General features: G+C 43.0%; 1 protein-coding gene across 1 annotated transcript in view; it reads right to left on the reverse strand.

Annotated features, from left to right (window-relative positions):
• Positions 1-24,821, reverse strand: part of nrxn3a (neurexin 3a) — a gene marked incomplete at its 3' end in the record, with an annotated part of 673,655 nt that overhangs the window by 96,790 nt on the left and 552,044 nt on the right. The window contains exon 17 of the mRNA XM_083634400.1: positions 21,144-21,315. Coding sequence (XP_083490526.1) covers positions 21,144-21,315 — 172 coding nt within the window. The remainder of the gene's footprint in view (positions 1-21,143; positions 21,316-24,821) is intronic.

The raw sequence follows: 24,821 nt of genomic DNA on the forward strand, positions 1-24,821 counted from the left end.
AACTATAAAGGCAGGAGCGTCTGTCTATCGGTGTGTCCCTGCGCATATCTCCAGAACTGTCTGATCGACTCCACAATTGGCCAGTGTGCTTCTGGGACCTTGATGAAGTGCAGTGTGTCAAAGTTGGTGCAATTTGGACACACGCAGTCATAGCGCCACCTACTGGCAACACAGGAAGTGGTTTAACTTGAGAACCGTTCATCCGATCTTGGCGAGTGTGTTGCTGGGAACAGGAGGAAGTGCAGTTTCGAATTTGGTGGAATTTGGACATGCGCAGTCATAGCGCCACCTACCGGTAACACAGGAAATGGTTTGCAACTCCGCTGTACATGGTCAAATCTGCCCCAAACTTCACATTTGATAAGAATCCCAGCCTGAAGACTATACATGCCAATATTCAGTTATAGTCATAGCGCCACCTATTGGCAACAGGAAATAACAAGTTTCATACTTCAATGTACTCCTCCTAGAAATGTTCATGGTGTGGTCTACTCTTGATATACTGGAACATGAGGCATATGTGTTCTCAACATGACCATTGGGTCAACAAGTTTTAAGCTGAAAACGTACTTGTGCATCAGCCTCGACTCAGAGCCTTGCCGGCGGCAGCTCGTCCTATATTCTCCAACATCAGCTTGACGAGGGGTCGCAGGGGAGTCCCCAGCAAAATGAGTCAATTGTGTGATTTCACTAGGATTTCAACGACTAGAAGTTAGTCCAAGGAGAGAATGTAGTGCAGATACTTGGTAATAGCTTTCACTCTCTCCTGTTATCTCCCCATCTACATTATATTATACTCGTACTGTTCGCGTTAGCTGCGTCGAGTCACATTTTCGAGGAGCTACAGGGAGGCTGCGCTGGCAGGCTCCCCAGCCAGCGTGCACCCATCGCCGCATACGGCGAGGGGTTTGACGCACAAGTATGTAAAGGCTTTTAATATTCTATGGCAATCTAAAATCGTTCACAACAACAGAGTGAGGATTTTCAATAGGTTTGATATGTGTCCCACCAGATTGAGGATTTTCAATAGGTTTGATATGTGTCCCATCAGAGTGAGGATTTTGAATAGTTTTGATGTGTCTTAAAGTTGTTTTCTATGTTCTCAGTCACTCTTTAATGGAAATGTTAGTTTCAAGTTTATGTATAATGGCAACAATGCAAACATCCGTTACCTGCAATGAAAGTCTTGTACTCAGAGCCCACTCAACTTCAACCGTCATAAAAACATAATGAGAGGAATATCAATAAGAAGCAAAGAGTACTTAAAATCAGGCATACATGTAACATATTTAGTAATAAGTAAAAAACAAAAACAACAAAAACAATTGCACAGCAATCAATCACACATGAGTTCGACACACAGAGTATCCACACATCATTTAAAAAGTGCTATAGTGCAATACTGATATGTTAAAAGTCACTTTTGGGGGCATCCCAGTGGCTCACCTGGTAGCTTTGCACGGCCGACCCGGGCTCGAATCCGACCCGTGGTACCCTGGACCCCCCCCACCCCCCCCCCCCCCCACCCCCCCGTCTGCCCACCCCCCCATCCAAATAATGGGGTGAATGCCCAAATAATAATAAATAAATAAAAGTAACTTCTGCAGAACAGCATCAGGTAATGGGGTGCTGTGTGTCACTACAGAGAGAGTGCAGTGCAAAAGAGGTGGCAGGGAGAGAAGATTGAAAAGGTGAAAGGAGTGAATGCCTTAAAAAAAAAAGCTATACTAACAGATGGCCTTTCTAAGTAAGGGTGAGTGGACAAGGACAGTACATGTGATTTTGGTCAATATGAGATTTGTGGAAGTGCTTCAGACCTCCTGGAAGAGAGTTGGTCATGTGAAAATGGCTGCCTGGCATCGAAACAATAATGAAGGCGATGAACTTTGATGGCCTCGCTGATGGGCCATCAGGTGTCTTTTGCTTAACCCCTCACTTGCCACTTCAAGCAGCTTTTGGATGCATTCACACCAAGCATGTTTGAGAACGTCGTTCAAGGTCGTCCTGTTCTAAGAGAACTGTGGTGTGGTTTCGAGTGAGAACCTTATGTGAACCAACTACAGGAAACAACCCCAAATGCAAGGTTCTATATAATGGATGATTATATCTGTTAGCCAGCATTTAATCACGCTTGGAAATCCTGGAATAACAAAATGAAATAGTGCAAACCTCATCTGATCTAAACCAGTGTTTCTCACACTATGAGTGAGTGAGTATGTCTGATCTAAACCAGTGTTTCTCACACTAGGTGTGAGTGAGTATGTCTGATCTAAACCAGTGTTTCTCACACTAGGCGTGAGTGAGTATGTCTGATCTAAACCAGTGTTTCCCACACTAGGCGTGAGTGAGTATGTCTGATCTAAACCAGTGTTTCCCACACTAGGTGTGAGTATGTCTGATCTAAACCAGTGTTTCTCACACTAGGAGTGAGTGAGTATGTCTGATCTAAACCAGTGTTTCCCACACTAGGTGTGAGTATGTCTGATCTAAACCAGTGTTTCTCACACTAGGAGTGAGTGAGTATGTCTGATCTAAACCAGTGTTTCCCACACTAGGAGTGAGTATGTCTGATCTAAACCAGTGTTTCTCACACTAGGTGTGAGTATGTCTGATCTAAACCAGTGTTTCTCACACTAGGTGTGAGTGAGTATGTCTGATCTAAACCAGTGTTTCCCACACTAGGAGTGAGTATGTCTGATCTAAACCAGTGTTTCCCACACTAGGTGTGAGTATGTCTGATCTAAACCAGTGTTTCTCACACTAGGTGTGAGTATGTCTGATCTAAACCAGTGTTTCTCACACTAGGCGTGAGTGAGTATGTCTGATCTAAACCAGTGTTTCTCACACTAGGCGTGAGTATGTCTGATCTAAACCAGTGTTTCTCACACTAGGCGTGAGTGAGTATGTCTGATCTAAACCAGTGTTTCTCACACTAGGCGTGAGTGAGTATGTCTGATCTAAACCAGTGTTTCCCACACTAGGTGTGAGTATGTCTGATCTAAACCAGTGTTTCTCACACTAGGAGTGAGTGAGTATGTCTGATCTAAACCAGTGTTTCTCACACTAGGAGTGAGTGAGAATGTCTGATCTAAACCAGTGTTTCTCACACTATGAGTGAGTGAGTATGTCTGATCTAAACCAGTGTTTCTCACACTATGAGTGAGTGAGTATGTCTGATCTAAACCAGTGTTTCCCACACTATGAGTGAGTGAGTATGTCTGATCTAAACCAGTGTTTCTCACACTAGGTGTGAGTGAGTATGTCTGATCTAAACCAGTGTTTCTCACACTATGAGTGAGTGAGTATGTCTGATCTAAACCAGTGTTTCTCACACTAGGTGTGAGTGAGTATGTCTGATCTAAACCAGTGTTTCTCACACTAGGCGTGAGTGAGTATGTCTGATCTAAACCAGTGTTTCCCACACTAGGTGTGAGTGAGTATGTCTGATCTAAACCAGTGTTTCTCACACTAGGTGTGAGTGAGTATGTCTGATCTAAACCAGTGTTTCTCACACTAGGAGTGAGTGAGTATGTCTGATCTAAACCAGTGTTTCTCACACTATGTGTGAGTGAGTATGTCTGATCTAAACCAGTGTTTCTCACACTAGGAGTGAGTGAGTATGTCTGATCTAAACCAGTGTTTCTCACACTATGTGTGAGTGAGTATGTCTGATCTAAACCAGTGTTTCTCACACTAGGTGTGAGTGAGTATGTCTGATCTAAACCAGTGTTTCTCACACTAGGTGTGAGTGAGTATGTCTGATCTAAACCAGTGTTTCTCACACTAGGTGTGAGTATGTCTGATCTAAACCAGTGTTTCTCACACTAGGTGTGAGTGAGTATGTCTGATCTAAACCAGTGTTTCTCACACTAGGTGTGAGTGAGTATGTCTGATCTAAACCAGTGTTTCTCACACTAGGTGTGAGTGAGTATGTCTGATCTAAACCAGTGTTTCTCACACTATGAGTGAGTGAGTATGTCTGATCTAAACCAGTGTTTCTCACACTATGAGTGAGTGAGTATGTCTGATCTAAACCAGTGTTTCCCACACTAGGTGTGAGTGAGTATGTCTGATCTAAACCAGTGTTTCTCACACTATGAGTGAGTGAGTATGTCTGATCTAAACCAGTGTTTCTCACACTAGGCGTGAGTGAGTATGTCTGATCTAAACCAGTGTTTCTCACACTAGGCGTGAGTGAGTATGTCTGATCTAAACCAGTGTTTCTCACACTATGAGTGAGTGAGTATGTCTGATCTAAACCAGTGTTTCTCACACTAGGAGTGAGTGAGTATGTCTGATCTAAACCAGTGTTTCCCACACTAGGTGTGAGTGAGTATGTCTGATCTAAACCAGTGTTTCTCACACTAGGTGTGAGTGAGTATGTCTGATCTAAACCAGTGTTTCTCACACTAGGTGTGTGTGAGTATGTCTGATCTAAACCAGTGTTTCTCACACTAGGCGTGAGTGAGTATGTCTGATCTAAACCAGTGTTTCTCACACTATGAGTGAGTGAGTATGTCTGATCTAAACCAGTGTTTCCCACACTAGGAGTGAGTGAGTATGTCTGATCTAAACCAGTGTTTCCCACACTAGGTGTGAGTGAGTATGTCTGATCTAAACCAGTGTTTCTCACACTAGGTGTGAGTGAGTATGTCTGATCTAAACCAGTGTTTCTCACACTAGGCGTGAGTGAGTATGTCTGATCTAAACCAGTGTTTCTCACACTAGGCGTGAGTGAGTATGTCTGATCTAAACCAGTGTTTCCCACACTAGGCGTGAGTATGTCTGATCTAAACCAGTGTTTCTCACACTATGAGTGAGTGAGTATGTCTGATCTAAACCAGTGTTTCCCACACTAGGTGTGAGTGAGTATGTCTGATCTAAACCAGTGTTTCCCACACTAGGTGTGAGTGAGTATGTCTGATCTAAACCAGTGTTTCCCACACTATGAGTGAGTGAGTATGTCTGATCTAAACCAGTGTTTCTCACACTATGAGTGAGTGAGTATGTCTGATCTAAACCAGTGTTTCCCACACTAGGTGTGAGTGAGTATGTCTGATCTAAACCAGTGTTTCCCACACTATGAGTGAGTGAGTATGTCTGATCTAAACCAGTGTTTCTCACACTATGAGTGAGTGAGTATGTCTGATCTAAACCAGTGTTTCTCACACTATGAGTGAGTGAGTATGTCTGATCTAAACCAGTGTTTCTCACACTAGGTGTGTGTGAGTATGTCTGATCTAAACCAGTGTTTCTCACACTAGGAGTGAGTGAGTATGTCTGATCTAAACCAGTGTTTCTCACACTAGGCGTGAGTGAGTATGTCTGATCTAAACCAGTGTTTCTCACACTAGGAGTGAGTGAGTATGTCTGATCTAAACCAGTGTTTCTCACACTAGGTGTGAGTGAGTATGTCTGATCTAAACCAGTGTTTCCCACACTATGAGTGAGTGAGTATATCTGATCTAAACCAGTGTTTCTCACACTATGAGTGAGTGAGTATGTCTGATCTAAACCAGTGTTTCTCACACTATGAGTGAGTGAGTATATCTGATCTAAACCAGTGTTTCTCACACTATGAGTGAGTGAGTATGTCTGATCTAAACCAGTGTTTCTCACACTATGAGTGAGTGAGTATATCTGATCTAAACCAGTGTTTCTCACACTATGAGTGAGTGAGTATATCTGATCTAAACCAGTGTTTCTCACACTATGAGTGAGTGAGTATGTCTGATCTAAACCAGTGTTTCTCACACTATGAGTGAGTGAGTATGTCCGATCTAAACCAGTGTTTCTCACACTATGAGTGAGTGAGTATGTCTGATCTAAACCAGTGTTTCTCACACTATGAGTGAGTGAGTATGTCTGATCTAAACCAGTGTTTCTCACACTATGAGTGAGTGAGTATATCTGATCTAAACCAGTGTTTCTCACACTATGAGTGAGTGAGTATATCTGATCTAAACCAGTGTTTCTCACACTATGAGTGAGTGAGTATGTCTGATCTAAACCAGTGTTTCTCACACTATGAGTGAGTGAGTATATCTGATCTAAACCAGTGTTTCTCACACTATGAGTGAGTGAGTATGTCTGATCTAAACCAGTGTTTCTCACACTATGAGTGAGTGAGTATATCTGATCTAAACCAGTGTTTCTCACACTATGAGTGAGTGAGTATATCTGATCTAAACCAGTGTTTCTCACACTATGAGTGAGTGAGTATGTCTGATCTAAACCAGTGTTTCTCACACTATGAGTGAGTGAGTATGTCCGATCTAAACCAGTGTTTCTCACACTATGTGTGAGTGAGTATGTCTGATCTAAACCAGTGTTTCTCACACTAGGAGTGAGTGAGTATATCTGATCTAAACCAGTGTTTCCCACACTATGAGTGAGTGAGTATGTCTGATCTAAACCAGTGTTTCTCACACTAGGTGTGAGTGAGTATGTCTGATCTAAACCAGTGTTTCTCACACTATGTGTGAGTGAGTATGTCTGATCTAAACCAGTGTTTCTCACACTAGGAGTGAGTGAGTATATCTGATCTAAACCAGTGTTTCCCACACTATGAGTGAGTGAGTATGTCTGATCTAAACCAGTGTTTCTCACACTAGGTGTGAGTGAGTATGTCTGATCTAAACCAGTGTTTCTCACACTATGTGTGAGTGAGTATGTCTGATCTAAACCAGTGTTTCTCACACTAGGAGTGAGTGAGTATGTCTGATCTAAACCAGTGTTTCTCACACTAGGTGTGAGTGAGTATGTCTGATCTAAACCAGTGTTTCTCACACTATGTGTGAGTGAGTATGTCTGATCTAAACCAGTGTTTCTCACACTAGGAGTGAGTGAGTATGTCTGATCTAAACCAGTGTTTCTCACACTAGGTGTGAGTGAGTATGTCTGATCTAAACCAGTGTTTCTCACACTAGGTGTGAGTGAGTATGTCTGATCTAAACCAGTGTTTCTCACACTAGGTGTGAGTGAGTATGTCTGATCTAAACCAGTGTTTCTCACACTATGTGTGAGTGAGTATGTCTGATCTAAACCAGTGTTTCCCACACTAGGTGTGAGTGAGTATGTCTGATCTAAACCAGTGTTTCCCACACTAGGTGTGAGTGAGTATGTCTGATCTAAACCAGTGTTTCTCACACTATGTGTGAGTGAGTATGTCTGATCTAAACCAGTGTTTCTCACACTATGTGTGAGTGAGTATGTCTGATCTAAACCAGTGTTTCCCACACTATGAGTGAGTGAGTATGTCTGATCTAAACCAGTGTTTCTCACACTAGGTGTGAGTGAGTATGTCTGATCTAAACCAGTGTTTCTCACACTATGTGTGAGTGAGTATGTCTGATCTAAACCAGTGTTTCTCACACTAGGAGTGAGTGAGTATGTCTGATCTAAACCAGTGTTTCTCACACTAGGTGTGAGTGAGTATGTCTGATCTAAACCAGTGTTTCTCACACTAGGTGTGAGTGAGTATGTCTGATCTAAACCAGTGTTTCTCACACTAGGTGTGAGTGAGTATGTCTGATCTAAACCAGTGTTTCTCACACTATGTGTGAGTGAGTATGTCTGATCTAAACCAGTGTTTCCCACACTAGGTGTGAGTGAGTATGTCTGATCTAAACCAGTGTTTCCCACACTAGGTGTGAGTGAGTATGTCTGATCTAAACCAGTGTTTCTCACACTATGTGTGAGTGAGTATGTCTGATCTAAACCAGTGTTTCTCACACTATGTGTGAGTGAGTATGTCTGATCTAAACCAGTGTTTCTCACACTATGAGTGAGTGAGTATGTCTGATCTAAACCAGTGTTTCTCACACTATGAGTGAGTATGTCTGATCTAAACCAGTGTTTCCCACACTATGAGTGAGTGAGTATGTCTGATCTAAACCAGTGTTTCTCACACTATGAGTGAGTATGTCTGATCTAAACCAGTGTTTCCCACACTATGAGTGAGTATGTCTGATCTAAACCAGTGTTTCTCACACTATGAGTGAGTATGTCTGATCTAAACCAGTGTTTCCCACACTATGAGTGAGTGAGTATGTCTGATCTAAACCAGTGTTTCTCACACTATGAGTGAGTGAGTATGTCTGATCTAAACCAGTGTTTCTCACACTAGGAGTGAGTGAGTATGTCTGATCTAAACCAGTGTTTCTCACACTATGTGTGAGTGAGTATGTCTGATCTAAACCAGTGTTTCCCACACTATGAGTGAGTGAGTATGTCTGATCTAAACCAGTGTTTCTCACACTATGAGTGAGTGAGTATGTCTGATCTAAACCAGTGTTTCTCACACTAGGTGTGAGTGAGTATGTCTGATCTAAACCAGTGTTTCTCACACTAGGAGTGAGTGAGTATGTCCGATCTAAACCAGTGTTTCTCACACTAGGTGTGAGTGAGTATGTCTGATCTAAACCAGTGTTTCTCACACTAGGAGTGAGTGAGTATGTCCGATCTAAACCAGTGTTTCTCACACTAGGTGTGAGTGAGTATGTCTGATCTAAACCAGTGTTTCTCACACTAGGAGTGAGTGAGTATGTCCGATCTAAACCAGTGTTTCTCACACTATGAGTGAGTGAGTATGTCTGATCTAAACCAGTGTTTCTCACACTAGGAGTGAGTGAGTATGTCTGATCTAAACCAGTGTTTCTCACACTAGGCGTGAGTGAGTATGTCTGATCTAAACCAGTGTTTCTCACACTAGGAGTGAGTGAGTATGTCTGATCTAAACCAGTGTTTCTCACACTAGGAGTGAGTGAGTATGTCTGATCTAAACCAGTGTTTCTCACACTAGGCGTGAGTGAGTATGTCTGATCTAAACCAGTGTTTCTCACACTATGAGTGAGTGAGTATATCTGATCTAAACCAGTGTTTCTCACACTATGAGTGAGTGAGTATGTCTGATCTAAACCAGTGTTTCTCACACTAGGCGTGAGTGAGTATATCTGATCTAAACCAGTGTTTCTCACACTATGAGTGAGTGAGTATATCTGATCTAAACCAGTGTTTCTCACACTATGAGTGAGTGAGTATGTCTGATCTAAACCAGTGTTTCTCACACTATGAGTGAGTGAGTATGTCCGATCTAAACCAGTGTTTCTCACACTATGTGTGAGTGAGTATGTCTGATCTAAACCAGTGTTTCTCACACTAGGAGTGAGTGAGTATATCTGATCTAAACCAGTGTTTCCCACACTATGAGTGAGTGAGTATGTCTGATCTAAACCAGTGTTTCTCACACTAGGTGTGAGTGAGTATGTCTGATCTAAACCAGTGTTTCTCACACTATGTGTGAGTGAGTATGTCTGATCTAAACCAGTGTTTCTCACACTAGGAGTGAGTGAGTATGTCTGATCTAAACCAGTGTTTCTCACACTAGGTGTGAGTGAGTATGTCTGATCTAAACCAGTGTTTCTCACACTAGGTGTGAGTGAGTATGTCTGATCTAAACCAGTGTTTCTCACACTAGGTGTGAGTGAGTATGTCTGATCTAAACCAGTGTTTCCCACACTAGGTGTGAGTGAGTATGTCTGATCTAAACCAGTGTTTCCCACACTAGGTGTGAGTGAGTATGTCTGATCTAAACCAGTGTTTCTCACACTATGTGTGAGTGAGTATGTCTGATCTAAACCAGTGTTTCTCACACTATGTGTGAGTGAGTATGTCTGATCTAAACCAGTGTTTCCCACACTATGAGTGAGTGAGTATGTCTGATCTAAACCAGTGTTTCTCACACTATGAGTGAGTATGTCTGATCTAAACCAGTGTTTCCCACACTAGGTGTGAGTGAGTATGTCTGATCTAAACCAGTGTTTCCCACACTAGGTGTGAGTGAGTATGTCTGATCTAAACCAGTGTTTCTCACACTATGTGTGAGTGAGTATGTCTGATCTAAACCAGTGTTTCTCACACTATGTGTGAGTGAGTATGTCTGATCTAAACCAGTGTTTCCCACACTATGAGTGAGTGAGTATGTCTGATCTAAACCAGTGTTTCTCACACTATGAGTGAGTGAGTATGTCTGATCTAAACCAGTGTTTCTCACACTAGGAGTGAGTGAGTATGTCTGATCTAAACCAGTGTTTCTCACACTATGTGTGAGTGAGTATGTCTGATCTAAACCAGTGTTTCCCACACTATGAGTGAGTGAGTATGTCTGATCTAAACCAGTGTTTCTCACACTATGAGTGAGTGAGTATGTCTGATCTAAACCAGTGTTTCTCACACTAGGTGTGAGTGAGTATGTCTGATCTAAACCAGTGTTTCTCACACTAGGAGTGAGTGAGTATGTCCGATCTAAACCAGTGTTTCTCACACTAGGTGTGAGTGAGTATGTCTGATCTAAACCAGTGTTTCTCACACTAGGAGTGAGTGAGTATGTCCGATCTAAACCAGTGTTTCTCACACTAGGTGTGAGTGAGTATGTCTGATCTAAACCAGTGTTTCTCACACTAGGAGTGAGTGAGTATGTCCGATCTAAACCAGTGTTTCTCACACTATGAGTGAGTGAGTATGTCTGATCTAAACCAGTGTTTCTCACACTAGGAGTGAGTGAGTATGTCTGATCTAAACCAGTGTTTCTCACACTAGGCGTGAGTGAGTATGTCTGATCTAAACCAGTGTTTCTCACACTAGGAGTGAGTGAGTATGTCTGATCTAAACCAGTGTTTCTCACACTAGGAGTGAGTGAGTATGTCTGATCTAAACCAGTGTTTCTCACACTAGGCGTGAGTGAGTATGTCTGATCTAAACCAGTGTTTCCCACACTATGAGTGAGTGAGTATGTCTGATCTAAACCAGTGTTTCTCACACTAGGAGTGAGTGAGTATGTCTGATCTAAACCAGTGTTTCTCACACTAGGCGTGAGTGAGTATGTCTGATCTAAACCAGTGTTTCTCACACTATGAGTGAGTGAGTATGTCTGATCTAAACCAGTGTTTCTCACACTAGGCGTGAGTGAGTATGTCTGATCTAAACCAGTGTTTCCCACACTAGGAGTGAGTGAGTATGTCTGATCTAAACCAGTGTTTCTCACACTATGAGTGAGTGAGTATGTCTGATCTAAACCAGTGTTTCTCACACTAGGAGTGAGTGAGTATGTCTGATCTAAACCAGTGTTTCTCACACTAGGTGTGAGTATGTCTGATCTAAACCAGTGTTTCTCACACTAGGTGTGAGTATGTCTGATCTAAACCAGTGTTTCTCACACTAGGAGTGAGTATGTCTGATCTAAACCAGTGTTTCCCACACTAGGAGTGAGTATGTCTGATCTAAACCAGTGTTTCTCACACTAGGAGTGAGTATGTCTGATCTAAACCAGTGTTTCTCACACTAGGAGTGAGTATGTCTGATCTAAACCAGTGTTTCTCACACTAGGTGTGAGTATGTCTGATCTAAACCAGTGTTTCCCACACTAGGTGTGAGTATGTCTGATCTAAACCAGTGTTTCCCACACTAGGTGTGAGTATGTCTGATCTAAACCAGTGTTTCTCACACTAGGAGTGAGTGAGTATGTCTGATCTAAACCAGTGTTTCCCACACTAGGAGTGAGTGAGTATGTCTGATCTAAACCAGTGTTTCCCACACTAGGAGTGAGTGAGTATGTCTGATCTAAACCAGTGTTTCCCACACTAGGAGTGAGTGAGTATGTCTGATCTAAACCAGTGTTTCCCACACTATGAGTGAGTGAGTATGTCTGATCTAAACCAGTGTTTCCCACACTAGGAGTGAGTGAGTATGTCTGATCTAAACCAGTGTTTCCCACACTAGGAGTGAGTGAGTATGTCTGATCTAAACCAGTGTTTCCCACACTAGGAGTGAGTGAGTATGTCTGATCTAAACCAGTGTTTCCCACACTAGGCGTGAGTGAGTATGTCTGATCTAAACCAGTGTTTCCCACACTAGGTGTGAGTATGTCTGATCTAAACCAGTGTTTCTCACACTAGGAGTGAGTGAGTATGTCTGATCTAAACCAGTGTTTCTCACACTAGGAGTGAGTGAGTATGTCTGATCTAAACCAGTGTTTCTCACACTAGGAGTGAGTGAGTATGTCTGATCTAAACCAGTGTTTCCCACACTAGGTGTGAGTATGTCTGATCTAAACCAGTGTTTCTCACACTAGGAGTGAGTGAGTATGTCTGATCTAAACCAGTGTTTCCCACACTAGGTGTGAGTATGTCTGATCTAAACCAGTGTTTCTCACACTATGAGTGAGTGAGTATGTCTGATCTAAACCAGTGTTTCTCACACTAGGAGTGAGTGAGTATGTCTGATCTAAACCAGTGTTTCTCACACTAGGTGTGAGTATGTCTGATCTAAACCAGTGTTTCTCACACTAGGAGTGAGTGAGTATGTCTGATCTAAACCAGTGTTTCTCACACTAGGAGTGAGTGAGTATGTCTGATCTAAACCAGTGTTTCCCACACTAGGAGTGAGTGAGTATGTCTGATCTAAACCAGTGTTTCCCACACTAGGAGTGAGTGAGTATGTCTGATCTAAACCAGTGTTTCTCACACTATGAGTGAGTGAGTATGTCTGATCTAAACCAGTGTTTCCCACACTATGAGTGAGTGAGTATGTCTGATCTAAACCAGTGTTTCCCACACTATGAGTGAGTGAGTATGTCTGATCTAAACCAGTGTTTCCCACACTATGAGTGAGTGAGTATGTCTGATCTAAACCAGTGTTTCCCACACTAGGAGTGAGTGAGTATGTCTGATCTAAACCAGTGTTTCTCACACTAGGAGTGAGTGAGTATGTCTGATCTAAACCAGTGTTTCTCACACTAGGAGTGAGTATGTCTGATCTAAACCAGTGTTTCTCACACTAGGTGTGAGTATGTCTGATCTAAACCAGTGTTTCTCACACTAGGAGTGAGTATGTCTGATCTAAACCAGTGTTTCCCACACTAGGAGTGAGTATGTCTGATCTAAACCAGTGTTTCTCACACTAGGAGTGAGTATGTCTGATCTAAACCAGTGTTTCTCACACTAGGTGTGAGTATGTCTGATCTAAACCAGTGTTTCCCACACTAGGTGTGAGTATGTCTGATCTAAACCAGTGTTTCCCACACTAGGTGTGAGTATGTCTGATCTAAACCAGTGTTTCTCACACTAGGAGTGAGTGAGTATGTCTGATCTAAACCAGTGTTTCCCACACTAGGAGTGAGTGAGTATGTCTGATCTAAACCAGTGTTTCCCACACTAGGAGTGAGTGAGTATGTCTGATCTAAACCAGTGTTTCCCACACTAGGAGTGAGTGAGTATGTCTGATCTAAACCAGTGTTTCCCACACTAGGAGTGAGTGAGTATGTCTGATCTAAACCAGTGTTTCCCACACTAGGAGTGAGTGAGTATGTCTGATCTAAACCAGTGTTTCCCACACTAGGCGTGAGTGAGTATGTCTGATCTAAACCAGTGTTTCCCACACTAGGTGTGAGTATGTCTGATCTAAACCAGTGTTTCTCACACTAGGAGTGAGTGAGTATGTCTGATCTAAACCAGTGTTTCTCACACTATGAGTGAGTGAGTATGTCTGATCTAAACCAGTGTTTCCCACACTAGGCGTGAGTGAGTATGTCTGATCTAAACCAGTGTTTCCCACACTAGGTGTGAGTATGTCTGATCTAAACCAGTGTTTCTCACACTAGGAGTGAGTGAGTATGTCTGATCTAAACCAGTGTTTCTCACACTAGGAGTGAGTGAGTATGTCTGATCTAAACCAGTGTTTCTCACACTAGGAGTGAGTGAGTATGTCTGATCTAAACCAGTGTTTCCCACACTAGGTGTGAGTATGTCTGATCTAAACCAGTGTTTCTCACACTATGAGTGAGTGAGTATGTCTGATCTAAACCAGTGTTTCTCACACTAGGAGTGAGTGAGTATGTCTGATCTAAACCAGTGTTTCTCACACTAGGTGTGAGTATGTCTGATCTAAACCAGTGTTTCTCACACTAGGAGTGAGTGAGTATGTCTGATCTAAACCAGTGTTTCTCACACTAGGAGTGAGTGAGTATGTCTGATCTAAACCAGTGTTTCCCACACTAGGAGTGAGTGAGTATGTCTGATCTAAACCAGTGTTTCTCACACTATGAGTGAGTGAGTATGTCTGATCTAAACCAGTGTTTCCCACACTATGAGTGAGTGAGTATGTCTGATCTAAACCAGTGTTTCCCACACTATGAGTGAGTGAGTATGTCTGATCTAAACCAGTGTTTCCCACACTATGAGTGAGTGAGTATGTCTGATCTAAACCAGTGTTTCCCACACTAGGAGTGAGTGAGTATGTCTGATCTAAACCAGTGTTTCTCACACTAGGAGTGAGTGAGTATGTCTGATCTAAACCAGTGTTTCCCACACTAGGAGTGAGTGAGTATGTCTGATCTAAACCAGTGTTTCTCACACTATGAGTGAGTGAGTATGTCTGATCTAAACCAGTGTTTCCCACACTAGGTGTGAGTATGTCTGATCTAAACCAGTGTTTCTCACACTATGAGTGAGTGAGTATGTCTGATCTAAACCAGTGTTTCTCACACTAGGAGTGAGTGAGTATGTCTGATCTAAACCAGTGTTTCCCACACTAGGTGTGAGTATGTCTGATCTAAACCAGTGTTTCTCACACTATGAGTGAGTGAGTATGTCTGATCTAAACCAGTGTTTCCCACACTAGGAGTGAGTGAGTATGTCTGATCTAAACCAGTGTTTCCCACACTAGGCGTGAGTGAGTATGTCTGATCTAAACCAGTGTTTCCCACACTAGGAATGAGTATGTCTGATCTAAACCAGTGTTTCTCACACTAGGTGTGAGTGAGTATGTCTGATCTAAACCAGTGTTTCTCACACTAGGTGTGAGTATGTCTGATCTAAACCAGTGTTTCTCACACTAGGAGTGAGTGAGTATGTCTGATCTAAACCAGTGTTTCTCACACTAGGCGTGAGTGAGTATGTCTGATCTAAACCAGTGTTTCCCACACTAGGTGTGAGTATGTCTGATCTAAACCAGTGTTTCTCACACTAGGAGTGAGTGAGTATGTCTGATCTAAACCAGTGTTTCTCACACTAGGAGTGAGTGAGAATGTCTGATCTAAACCAGTGTTTCTCACACTAGGTGTGAGTGAGTATGTCTGAGCTAAACCAGTGTTTCCCACACTAGGTGTGAGTGAGTATGTCTGATCTAAACCAGTGTTTCCCACACTAGGAGTGAGTGAGTATGTCTGATCTAAACCAGTGTTTCTCACACTAGGTGTGAGTATGTCTGATCTAAACCAGTGTTTCTCACACTAGGCGTGAGTATGTCTGATCTAAACCAGTGTTTCTCACACTAGGCGTGAGTATGTCTGATCTAAACCAGTGTTTCCCACACTAGGCGTGAGTATGTCTGATCTAAACCAGTGTTTCTCACACTAGGCGTGAGTATGTCTGATCTAAACCAGTGTTTCCCACACTAGGTGTGAGTATGTCTGATCTAAACCAGTGTTTCTCACACTAGGAGTGAGTGAGTATGTCTGATCTAAACCAGTGTTTCTCACACTAGGAGTGAGTGAGTATGTCTGATCTAAACCAGTGTTTCTCACACTAGGAGTGAGTGAGTATGTCTGATCTAAACCAGTGTTTCTCACACTAGGAGTGAGTGAGTATGTCTGATCTAAACCAGTGTTTCCCACACTAGGCGTGAGTATGTCTGATCTAAACCAGTGTTTCTCACACTAGGAGTGAGTGAGTATGTCTGATCTAAACCAGTGTTTCTCACACTAGGAGTGAGTGAGTATGTGTGATCTAAACCAGTGTTTCCCACACTAGGAGTGAGTGAGTATGTCTGATCTAAACCAGTGTTTCTCACACTAGGAGTGAGTGAGTATGTCTGATCTAAACCAGTGTTTCTCACACTAGGAGTGAGTGAGTATGTCTGATCTAAACCAGTGTTTCCCACACTAGGCGTGAGTATGTCTGATCTAAACCAGTGTTTCTCACACTAGGAGTGAGTGAGTATGTCTGATCTAAACCAGTGTTTCCCACACTAGGAGTGAGTGAGTATGTCTGATCTAAACCAGTGTTTCTCACACTAGGAGTGAGTGAGTATGTCTGATCTAAACCAGTGTTTCCCACACTAGGAGTGAGTGAGTATGTCTGATCTAAACCAGTGTTTCTCACACTAGGAGTGAGTGAGTATGTCTGATCTAAACCAGTGTTTCTCACACTAGGAGTGAGTGAGTATGTCCGATCTAAACCAGTGTTTCTCACACTAGGTGTGAGTGAGTATGTCTGATCTAAACCAGTGTTTCTCACACTAGGCGTGAGTGAGTATGTCTGATCTAAACCAGTGTTTCTCACACTAGGTGTGAGTGAGTATGTCTGTTAAACTGGTGGACATGGTGTTATTTTAGCTTACCCAGCTTATTAAAAAAAGGTCTAAAATGATCCTCTGCTAACTGAGGGACTGACCAAGAAGACTACTCATCTGCTAACCGAGGGACTGACCAAGAAGACTACTCCTCTGCTAACTGAAGGACTGACCAAGAAGACTACTCCTCTGCTAACTGAGGGACTGACCAAGAAGACTACTCTGCTAACTGAGGGACTGACCAAGAAGACTACTCTGCTAACTGAGGGACTGACCAAGAAGACTACTCCTCTGCTAACTAAGGGACTGACCAAGAAGACTACTCCTCTGCTACCTGAGGGACCGACCAAGAAGACTACTCTTCTGCTAACTGAGGGACTGACCAAGAAGACTACTCTGCTAACTGAGGGACTGACCAAGAAGACTACTCCTCTGCTAACTGAGGGACTGACCAATAAGACTACTCCTCTGCTAACTGAGGGACTGACCAAGAAGACTACTCCTCTGCTAACTGAGGGACTGACCAAGAAGACTACTCCTCTGCTAACTAAGGGACTGACCGAGAAGACTACTCCTCTGCTACCTGAGGGACCGACCAAGAAGACTACTCTTCTGCTAACTGAGGGACTGACCAAGAAGACTACTCCTCTGCTAACTGAGGGACTGACCAATAAGACTACTCCTCTGCTAACTGAGGGACTGACCAAGAAGACTACTCCTCTGCTAACTGAGGGACTGACCAAGAAGACTACTCCTCTGCTAACTGAGGGACTGACCAAGAAGACTACTCCTCTGCTAACTGAGGGACTGACCAAGAAGACTACTCCTCTGCTAACTAAGGGACTGACCAAGAAGACTACTCCTCTGCTAACTGAGGGACTGACCAAGAAGACTACTCCTCTGCTAACTGAGGGACTGACCAAGAAGACTAGCTTGAGCAGTTTTTCAATCAGTGGATTTTGGAAAGCACAGTGGCAGATCCATTAAGCACTAATGCCCTCTAGCAAGAAGGAAATAAAGCCACAGCTGTTTTGGGCCATTACTGCAAAGCACCTTACAGCTGCACTTTATACCAGCTAGACTTTATATGAGCAGCTCCACTTTATACTTGATACACTTGGCAGACCCAAGGGAGCACTTCTGCACAGGAAATCAAACAAATGTCATTTGACTCTGCTAAATGTCTCTCTATCTCTCTGGAAACCGTTCAATGGAGACACCACGCTCACCACCTGGCCAATACTGAGGATGAGACAAGATGTAGATGTCATGAGGTTCTCTGGGGCTGCTGAGTTTCAGATGACATGATGTTCTCTGGGGCTGCTGAGTTTCAGATGCCATGATGTTCTCTGGGCTTTGGGATACTCTTGCAAGGTGTTGCGAGGATGTCTAATCATTGTCATTATGTTGGATTCAGCATTTGACATCCACGGCATCAATGTGTTTCGGTTCTCTACCAACTTCACCTTACACTTCACAACACAATGGTTTTATTATACCTTTTAACATTTTTCACTTTGTGCATGACTGTACCCTTGTACTCTACCCTATACTATGCTTGGTACGAAGAAAGGCACTTAAAATAAAACATATTATTGTGATAATGACAATGATGTGAACGTCTCCCCTCCCTCAGACAGCTGATTCTCTTTTTTGGGGGAATGGAGGATTGGGTAGTTTTCTGGTGAAGTGTTGGATCCAAAACATGTGGTACAGCTGATGCTGGTTTGCTCTACTTGCTTGTCATCCAGAGAGGTGTGATGATCACAGAGAGGTGTGATGATCACAGAGAGGTCTGATGATCACAGAGAGGTGTGATGATCACAGAGAGGTCTGATGATCACAGAGAGGTCTGATGATCACAGAGAGGTGTGATGATCACAGAGAGGTGTGATGATCACAGAGAGGTGTGATGATCACAGAGAGGTCTGATAGAGGTCTGATGATCACAGAGAGGTGTGATGATCACAGAGAGGTGTGATGATCACAGAGAGGTCTGATGATCACAGAGAGGTCTGATGATCACAGAGAGGTCTGATGATCACAGAGAGGTGTGATGATCACAGAGAGGTCTGATAGAGGTCTGATGATCACAGAGAGGTGTGATGATCACAGAGAGGTCTGATGATCACAGAGAGGTCTGATGATCACAGAGAGGTCTGATGATCACAGAGAGGTCTGATGATCACAGAGAGGTGTGATGATCACAGAGAGGTCTTAATGATCACAGAGAGGTCTGATGATCACAGAGAGGTCTGATGATCACAGAGAGGTCTGATGATCACAGAGAGGTCTGATGATCACAGAGAGGTCTGATGATCACATAGAAGTCTGATGATCACAGAGAGGTCTGATCATCACAGCGCTTCCCACACACAGCATAGCCCCCCTCCTTCCATTGTGAGCGGGGACTGTAGGTTATATAGGCAGTGATACAGTATGCTAATTAGCTTATGATGTCATCTGGCACCTTCTAGTGATACAGTATGCTAATTAGCTTATGATGTCATCTGGCACCTTCCAGCGATTTTTTGAACAGCCAATAGCTACTGTCCTTGGCAACAGTTAGCGAGGGCCAATAGATTGAACAGTTTCTGGTGCGCGGCTCATAGAGAACTTGGGGAAACGTTGGATTTATTCTACTCTGTAATTGAAGCGATTTAAAATGTAAGTAGCTACATTACTTCAAACTAAACTTACAAGTAGACAAAAAAGCGACTCAATTACAGTAATTTCAGTACTTGTAATTAGTTAATTAGTCATTAGTGATTGTGCACTAAACTCCAAATGCAGAGAGAGAGGGAAACAGAGGGAGAGAGAAGAACCACAAAGAGGAATACACGGTGTGGGGTAGTGCTCCCTGAGCTCATGTTTCCATCATGGGTCCTACCGTTTACATTGTAAATCATGGGTCCTACCGTTTACATTGTAAATCATGGGTCCTACCGTTTACATTGTAAATCATGGGTCCTACCGTTTACATTGTAAATCATGGGTCCTACCGTTTACATTGTAAATCATGGGTCCTACCGTTTACATTGTAAATCATGGGTCCTACCGTTTACATTGTAAATCATGGGGCCATACGGAGGATTTCTGTTGAGCGATAGTAGCACAGCAGGGATATCGCACGGCTCCCATCTGTGTGTCTGCATGTAAGACAGCAGATCAGCCCCCCATGGAAGAGCAGATAAGGTCAGCATCTAGATCTCTATAAGCTCTGTGCTGATACAACATGGAGACATCTGGGCTTCCTCAGGGGGAAGGCTGGTGCTCTACTGAGAGCAGTGGCAACTGTACTGGATTCATCTTCTCAGCTCAAACAAAGCCGGCTCAGAAGATAGCCTGGGAGAAGCAAGGCATCTTAATTATGACGAAAAAACAAAAAATATGGGCTTCCCAAATATAGCTATAGTAAGAACCCTATGTCATGATGTGAATATACAGCAGGTTGATTCGATGTCCCGTCATAGATGCTGGGGTAGCTGGCTGGGGGCGTGGTCAGGGTGGGGTAAATCCTCCCGTTCTCCCCATTCAGCATAGTTAGCATTTAGCTGCTAGCCCAGCCCAGGCAGACACGATCGGGGATTTAACCCCCGCAGTAAACGCACATCTGAACAGACGTCTATGGACCTGCTCTAGAATCCCCAATCCTGGAGTGTAGAGCCGCAGCACCGTCCTTTGGTGAGTCAGCCCATTGAGATATATGGGGGTGAGCCAGCCGTAGAAACATTTTGTGGGGGTTCCCACACAGATCGACTGTATCTCTTATATTCTACTAATTATGGAAGCTTCTTATGAATTTCTGGCATGTGACACTCAACACTCGGAACGTGTGTGCATCTGCGTTCTATACTTTGAATTATATTTTGCCTGCTAATTCAATGTATGTTTCTGAACAAAGTTAACTCAACTCAAGCCTTATATCTCGTGGAATTCAGGTGAGCTATACATTTAGCAATCCAGATATCCACACACACACACACACACACACACACACACACACACAGGCTCCCCCCCCCCCCCTTTTTTCCCAACTCCACGCTGACAAATGTACTCCATTGTGTGCTAATTGTTTGTACGTGCTTGTGCTTAAAAGGATAAGTTAGATATAAGGAGAGAAGAAAAAGGATTGAACTCTCAGAAGCAGATGCTGTCCAGTGAGGTTAGAGGTGTTACAGTAAGGGTTCACCTCCTTTATTTAACTATTAATTATGATCAACAATACACGCTTTTCATGGATTTGTGTTGCTACACAAGGGAACCATGTTGAAACCTAGCTTACTTCCTGTCATTGTACTAGAAAACACTGCAACACGAAGTAAGCTGGGGGCAATTTTAGAATGTTTATGTTGTCGAGTTGAAACCGTCTATACACTGTGTCCAATAAAGACATGTGATTCAAATATAAACCGTCTATACACTGTGTCCAATAAAGACATGTGATTCAAATATAAACCGTCTATACACTGTGTCCAATAAAGACATGTGATTCAAATATAAACCGTCTATACACTGTGTCCAATAAAGACATGTGATTCAAATATAAACCGTCTATACACTGTGTCCAATAAAGACATGTGATTCAAATATAAACCGTCTATACACTGTGTCCAATAAAGACATGTGATTCAAATATAAACCGTCTATACACTGTGTCCAATAAAGACATGTGATTCAAATATAAACCGTCTATACACTGTGTCCAATAAAGACATGTGATTCAAATATAAACCGTCTATACACTGTGTCCAATAAAGACATTTGATTCAAATATATTGCCATTCCTGTTGTACCTGTTGGGAAGTGCTCATTGATGGCCCAGTTGTCCACCTGCAGAGTAGCGTTGCCCCCGTTCCTGGTGAAGCGGACCACATGGTACTTCCCATCGTTCACCGGGGTGCTGCTCTCCTGCACGCTGATATCCACTGTGCCGATGTTGAATGTCACGCCGATTTTCCCTTGTTGCTGAAATAAAACAAGAAAACAAAATGACTCATATAATCCACAACACTAGACATGGGACGGTGTAAACATTATATTACACATTAAACCGCTATACCGGATTTTACCACTAGGTGTCGCACTTTGAGCAGTGCTTCCCAGGGGAGGCGATAAATGATGGAGCCCACTCGGTGGCAATAAGGCACTTCTAAGCTGATTTGCCAACCACCAATAACTAAATAAAAAGAAGAAGAAGAAGAAGAAGAAGAAACTGAATGTTGCTTGTTTATTAACACTTTGAGTGCCACGGCCCTTGGGCAAAAGGTTGCTTGCTGTGCCACATAGGCCGCAATGCATTTTAAAACAGTCATATAATTTTTTTAATAATTACTATGTAAACACTGAACACGCACAAATAACGATGAGACTCTCTTCTATCACCTGCAAAAAAAAGTTTATTGATCCCATTTTCCGTTCTTTAGTTATGAGCCGGAGAAGATAGCTTGATTGAAGCAAAAACATCCCTTTTTTTCTACGAGCTGAGATAATGAGCCTTTTGTGAAATTAAACATTTCAAGCACATCACTGACTCTGAAGCTAATTTTCTGATGTCTGGGTCTGTCTGGGTGAAGTGTATGCTGCTCTGCTGCTCTGCGTGCTCCCCCCCCCCCCCCCCCCCCCCTCAACTGCACACGCCTCCTGGGTGTGTCTTATGTGTCTGGTGGCTCTCAGTCTCTGCTGAGTTTGCTGCGCACACACAGTGAATGGTGCGCGACATTCAGCTTTTTGGTTCCGCGTGTGTTTGTCACGGGCTGGCATGCTTCCAGTTCGGAATAATAAGGCTGATTATGTGAATGTGCTGTTGCAGCGTACATGGAGGTGCTCAGTTGTGACAGCGGATGCTGCTGCTGGGGGCACAGCTGGCGTTGTGCTCGTTTATGGAGGCACGTCGATGCATACGGACGGATGCGATGCGATTTCCTCATTTTCCCCAGTGACTATTTCTGTGTGTTTGGCTCCTTTTTCTCTGATCAGGAGAGTGCTGTCGCCACCTAATGGGTTTGTAAAATAGGTTATCGACCTCCAATAGCTACAATATTGTTAGAGGCGACGTAAGAAGCTTAGATCGACACCCCCCCGTCAAAAAAACAATTTGGAGTTATGACGCCATTTGGCGTCGCTGGCACTGTACGGTAAATTTCTAATGACGCCATATGGCGTCGCTGGCACTGAACGTGTTAAATGAACCGTCTGCAAGATATATGGGGGCATATTCATACGTGACCACATGTCCGTCGTCAGTGCAAAGTTATGGCCCTCTGCGATCAAAACTTGAATCACATTTCTCAGTTTGTTGTAGGCTACAGCTTTAGCACAAGCACAAAGCACAACTTTAGAGAAATACATTCAACCTGGGGATCGTATGGATTTAGCATGGATTTAAAAGACTCCTGTTTTGAAGGACACCGTGTGGCTCTATCTTCGCAAAAGCGGTAATTTAGCGTTTGTGCTCCTTTAACGCCATGCGCAATGCAAATTGGGGGCGGGCACAAGTGCATGTCTGTTATAATTGTACTGGGCATAGGCTGCCACATGCCAAAGCAGGCGTTTCAGCGCTAAAATGTGGGGATAGATGGCATTATCCTATTGTCAGCAACGCGCAATTACTTTGCACTAAGAGCTTTGAAAAGCACCTCCCACACGCTAAAACACGCTTGGGCGCACCATAATCTCCACGCTGCGCAGCGCAGAAACGTCATCACGCACGGACGTGCCACCCCAGGACATCAAATTCTGCTGCTAAAATTGGGTAACCAGCAGATTATTCGGTGAGGCAATCAACTATAATTCACTGAGAAACTTGGATCACATCGCAAGGAGGGGTTATGGTCAATTAATTGAGAAAACTTGTACATTTTAGCCTACTTGCAATAGGCTATTCGCCTTCACCTGCTATAAACCGGAGGGTCGTTGGCATCACAGCCAATCTGGCACAAGCCTCGGCACGAGTCGAGTTTTAATTGAGTCCACTGTAAATCATCAAATATTTTCTATTGTCTCCGCCGTTTACCCGCTGCAAACACGTTTGTATTGTCCCACCCCAGTCAACAAAATAACACGAATTGCATCAAAACACAGATGTTTTTAACAGGTATACAGTATATGATGTGATGGTGTTGTTATGAGATAGGGATAATATATACAGTCAATAGGCCTACACCTATCCAAATTACACATGGGCAGAATTACAGCATGCCTCACGCAAATTGTATTACATGGACAGCAAGACGGGAATCTGGTTTGATTGATCTAATGCCCAGGCCCATTGCCAGGCCACCTGTGAATAATTCTGGTGGTTAACACCGCCCAAATCCCGTTTGCGCCGTTCATAAATGATTTGGCACACCTCTAATCTGCGTTTGCGCCCGTTGTTGTGATGAGTTATGCTTCCCCGCACTACCATGCATCGCCACCATATTTTGGGGCTGTTTTAACTTTAAAAACAAGGAGGTCACGTCTACCCAAACAATTATATAATTTTTAAACAGTTATATTTCTGTATAAATCATTACAATATGTTCCCGTGAAGTGGGGATGCATTTAGCTGCTGCCGGGCGGGGGTGCAAAACTCGGCATAACACCTGGGGAGCGTACTGCAATTTTCCCTGCCCTGACTTGGCCTCGGCTCTCAGTGACTCCGTTAATCAATTTATAAACAAACTATAACTACTAAACATTGATGATATATCTATATATTATATATTATAACGACTAAGGAACATTACTGATGACGTGTCCAGAGGCATCAGCAGTAGGGATGGGTATCGTTCAAAATTTTTCGGTATCGATACCGTTTCGATACTTTGATTTCGATACCGGTTCCTGAACGATACTTTTTTCGATACCAATTTTTAGAAAAATCAATTTTAACAAAAATAAAACTGCATTACACATTGACAATTATGATACCAATCAAGTTTTACAGCAGAAAGAAATAAAACCTACTGTATTTAACATAACTTTAAGTTGTCTAAACTTATTGCTGTCCCTACAAAAAAATATTGGAGTACTACAAAGGAAAGAAATATAAAACAAATAAATCAGTGCAATAGTTTTCAGTGCAAAACGGAGAGTTGCAAATCAGTGTTTAATGCTCACTGATGCAACAGAACGCTATTCTTGTCCAAACTGATGACTGATGAGACAGCTCCACTTCATGCATGGAAGACAATAGTTGAGCATTGACTAGCCTATCAATATAGCCTAATGGCACAAAGTGAATCCCATTTATATTCAACAAACTATCATGACATCAGCGTTTGTTAACGAGTTGCTAAAAATACACAATAGGCGATAACTGCCCACTTGCATATAACGTTAACGCTAATTAATTGAAGATCTAACGCTAGCGTTGCACATCAGTGGTTAATGCTCACTGCTGCAACAGAACGTCATTCTTGTCAAAACTGACGAGACAGCTTCACTTCATGCATGGAAGACAATAGTTGAGCATTGACTAGCCTATCAAT

This window comes from Poromitra crassiceps (genome assembly GCF_964638095.1).
Source record: "Poromitra crassiceps genome assembly, chromosome: 3".
In the NCBI taxonomy this organism is placed as follows: Eukaryota; Metazoa; Chordata; class Actinopteri; order Beryciformes; family Melamphaidae; genus Poromitra; species Poromitra crassiceps.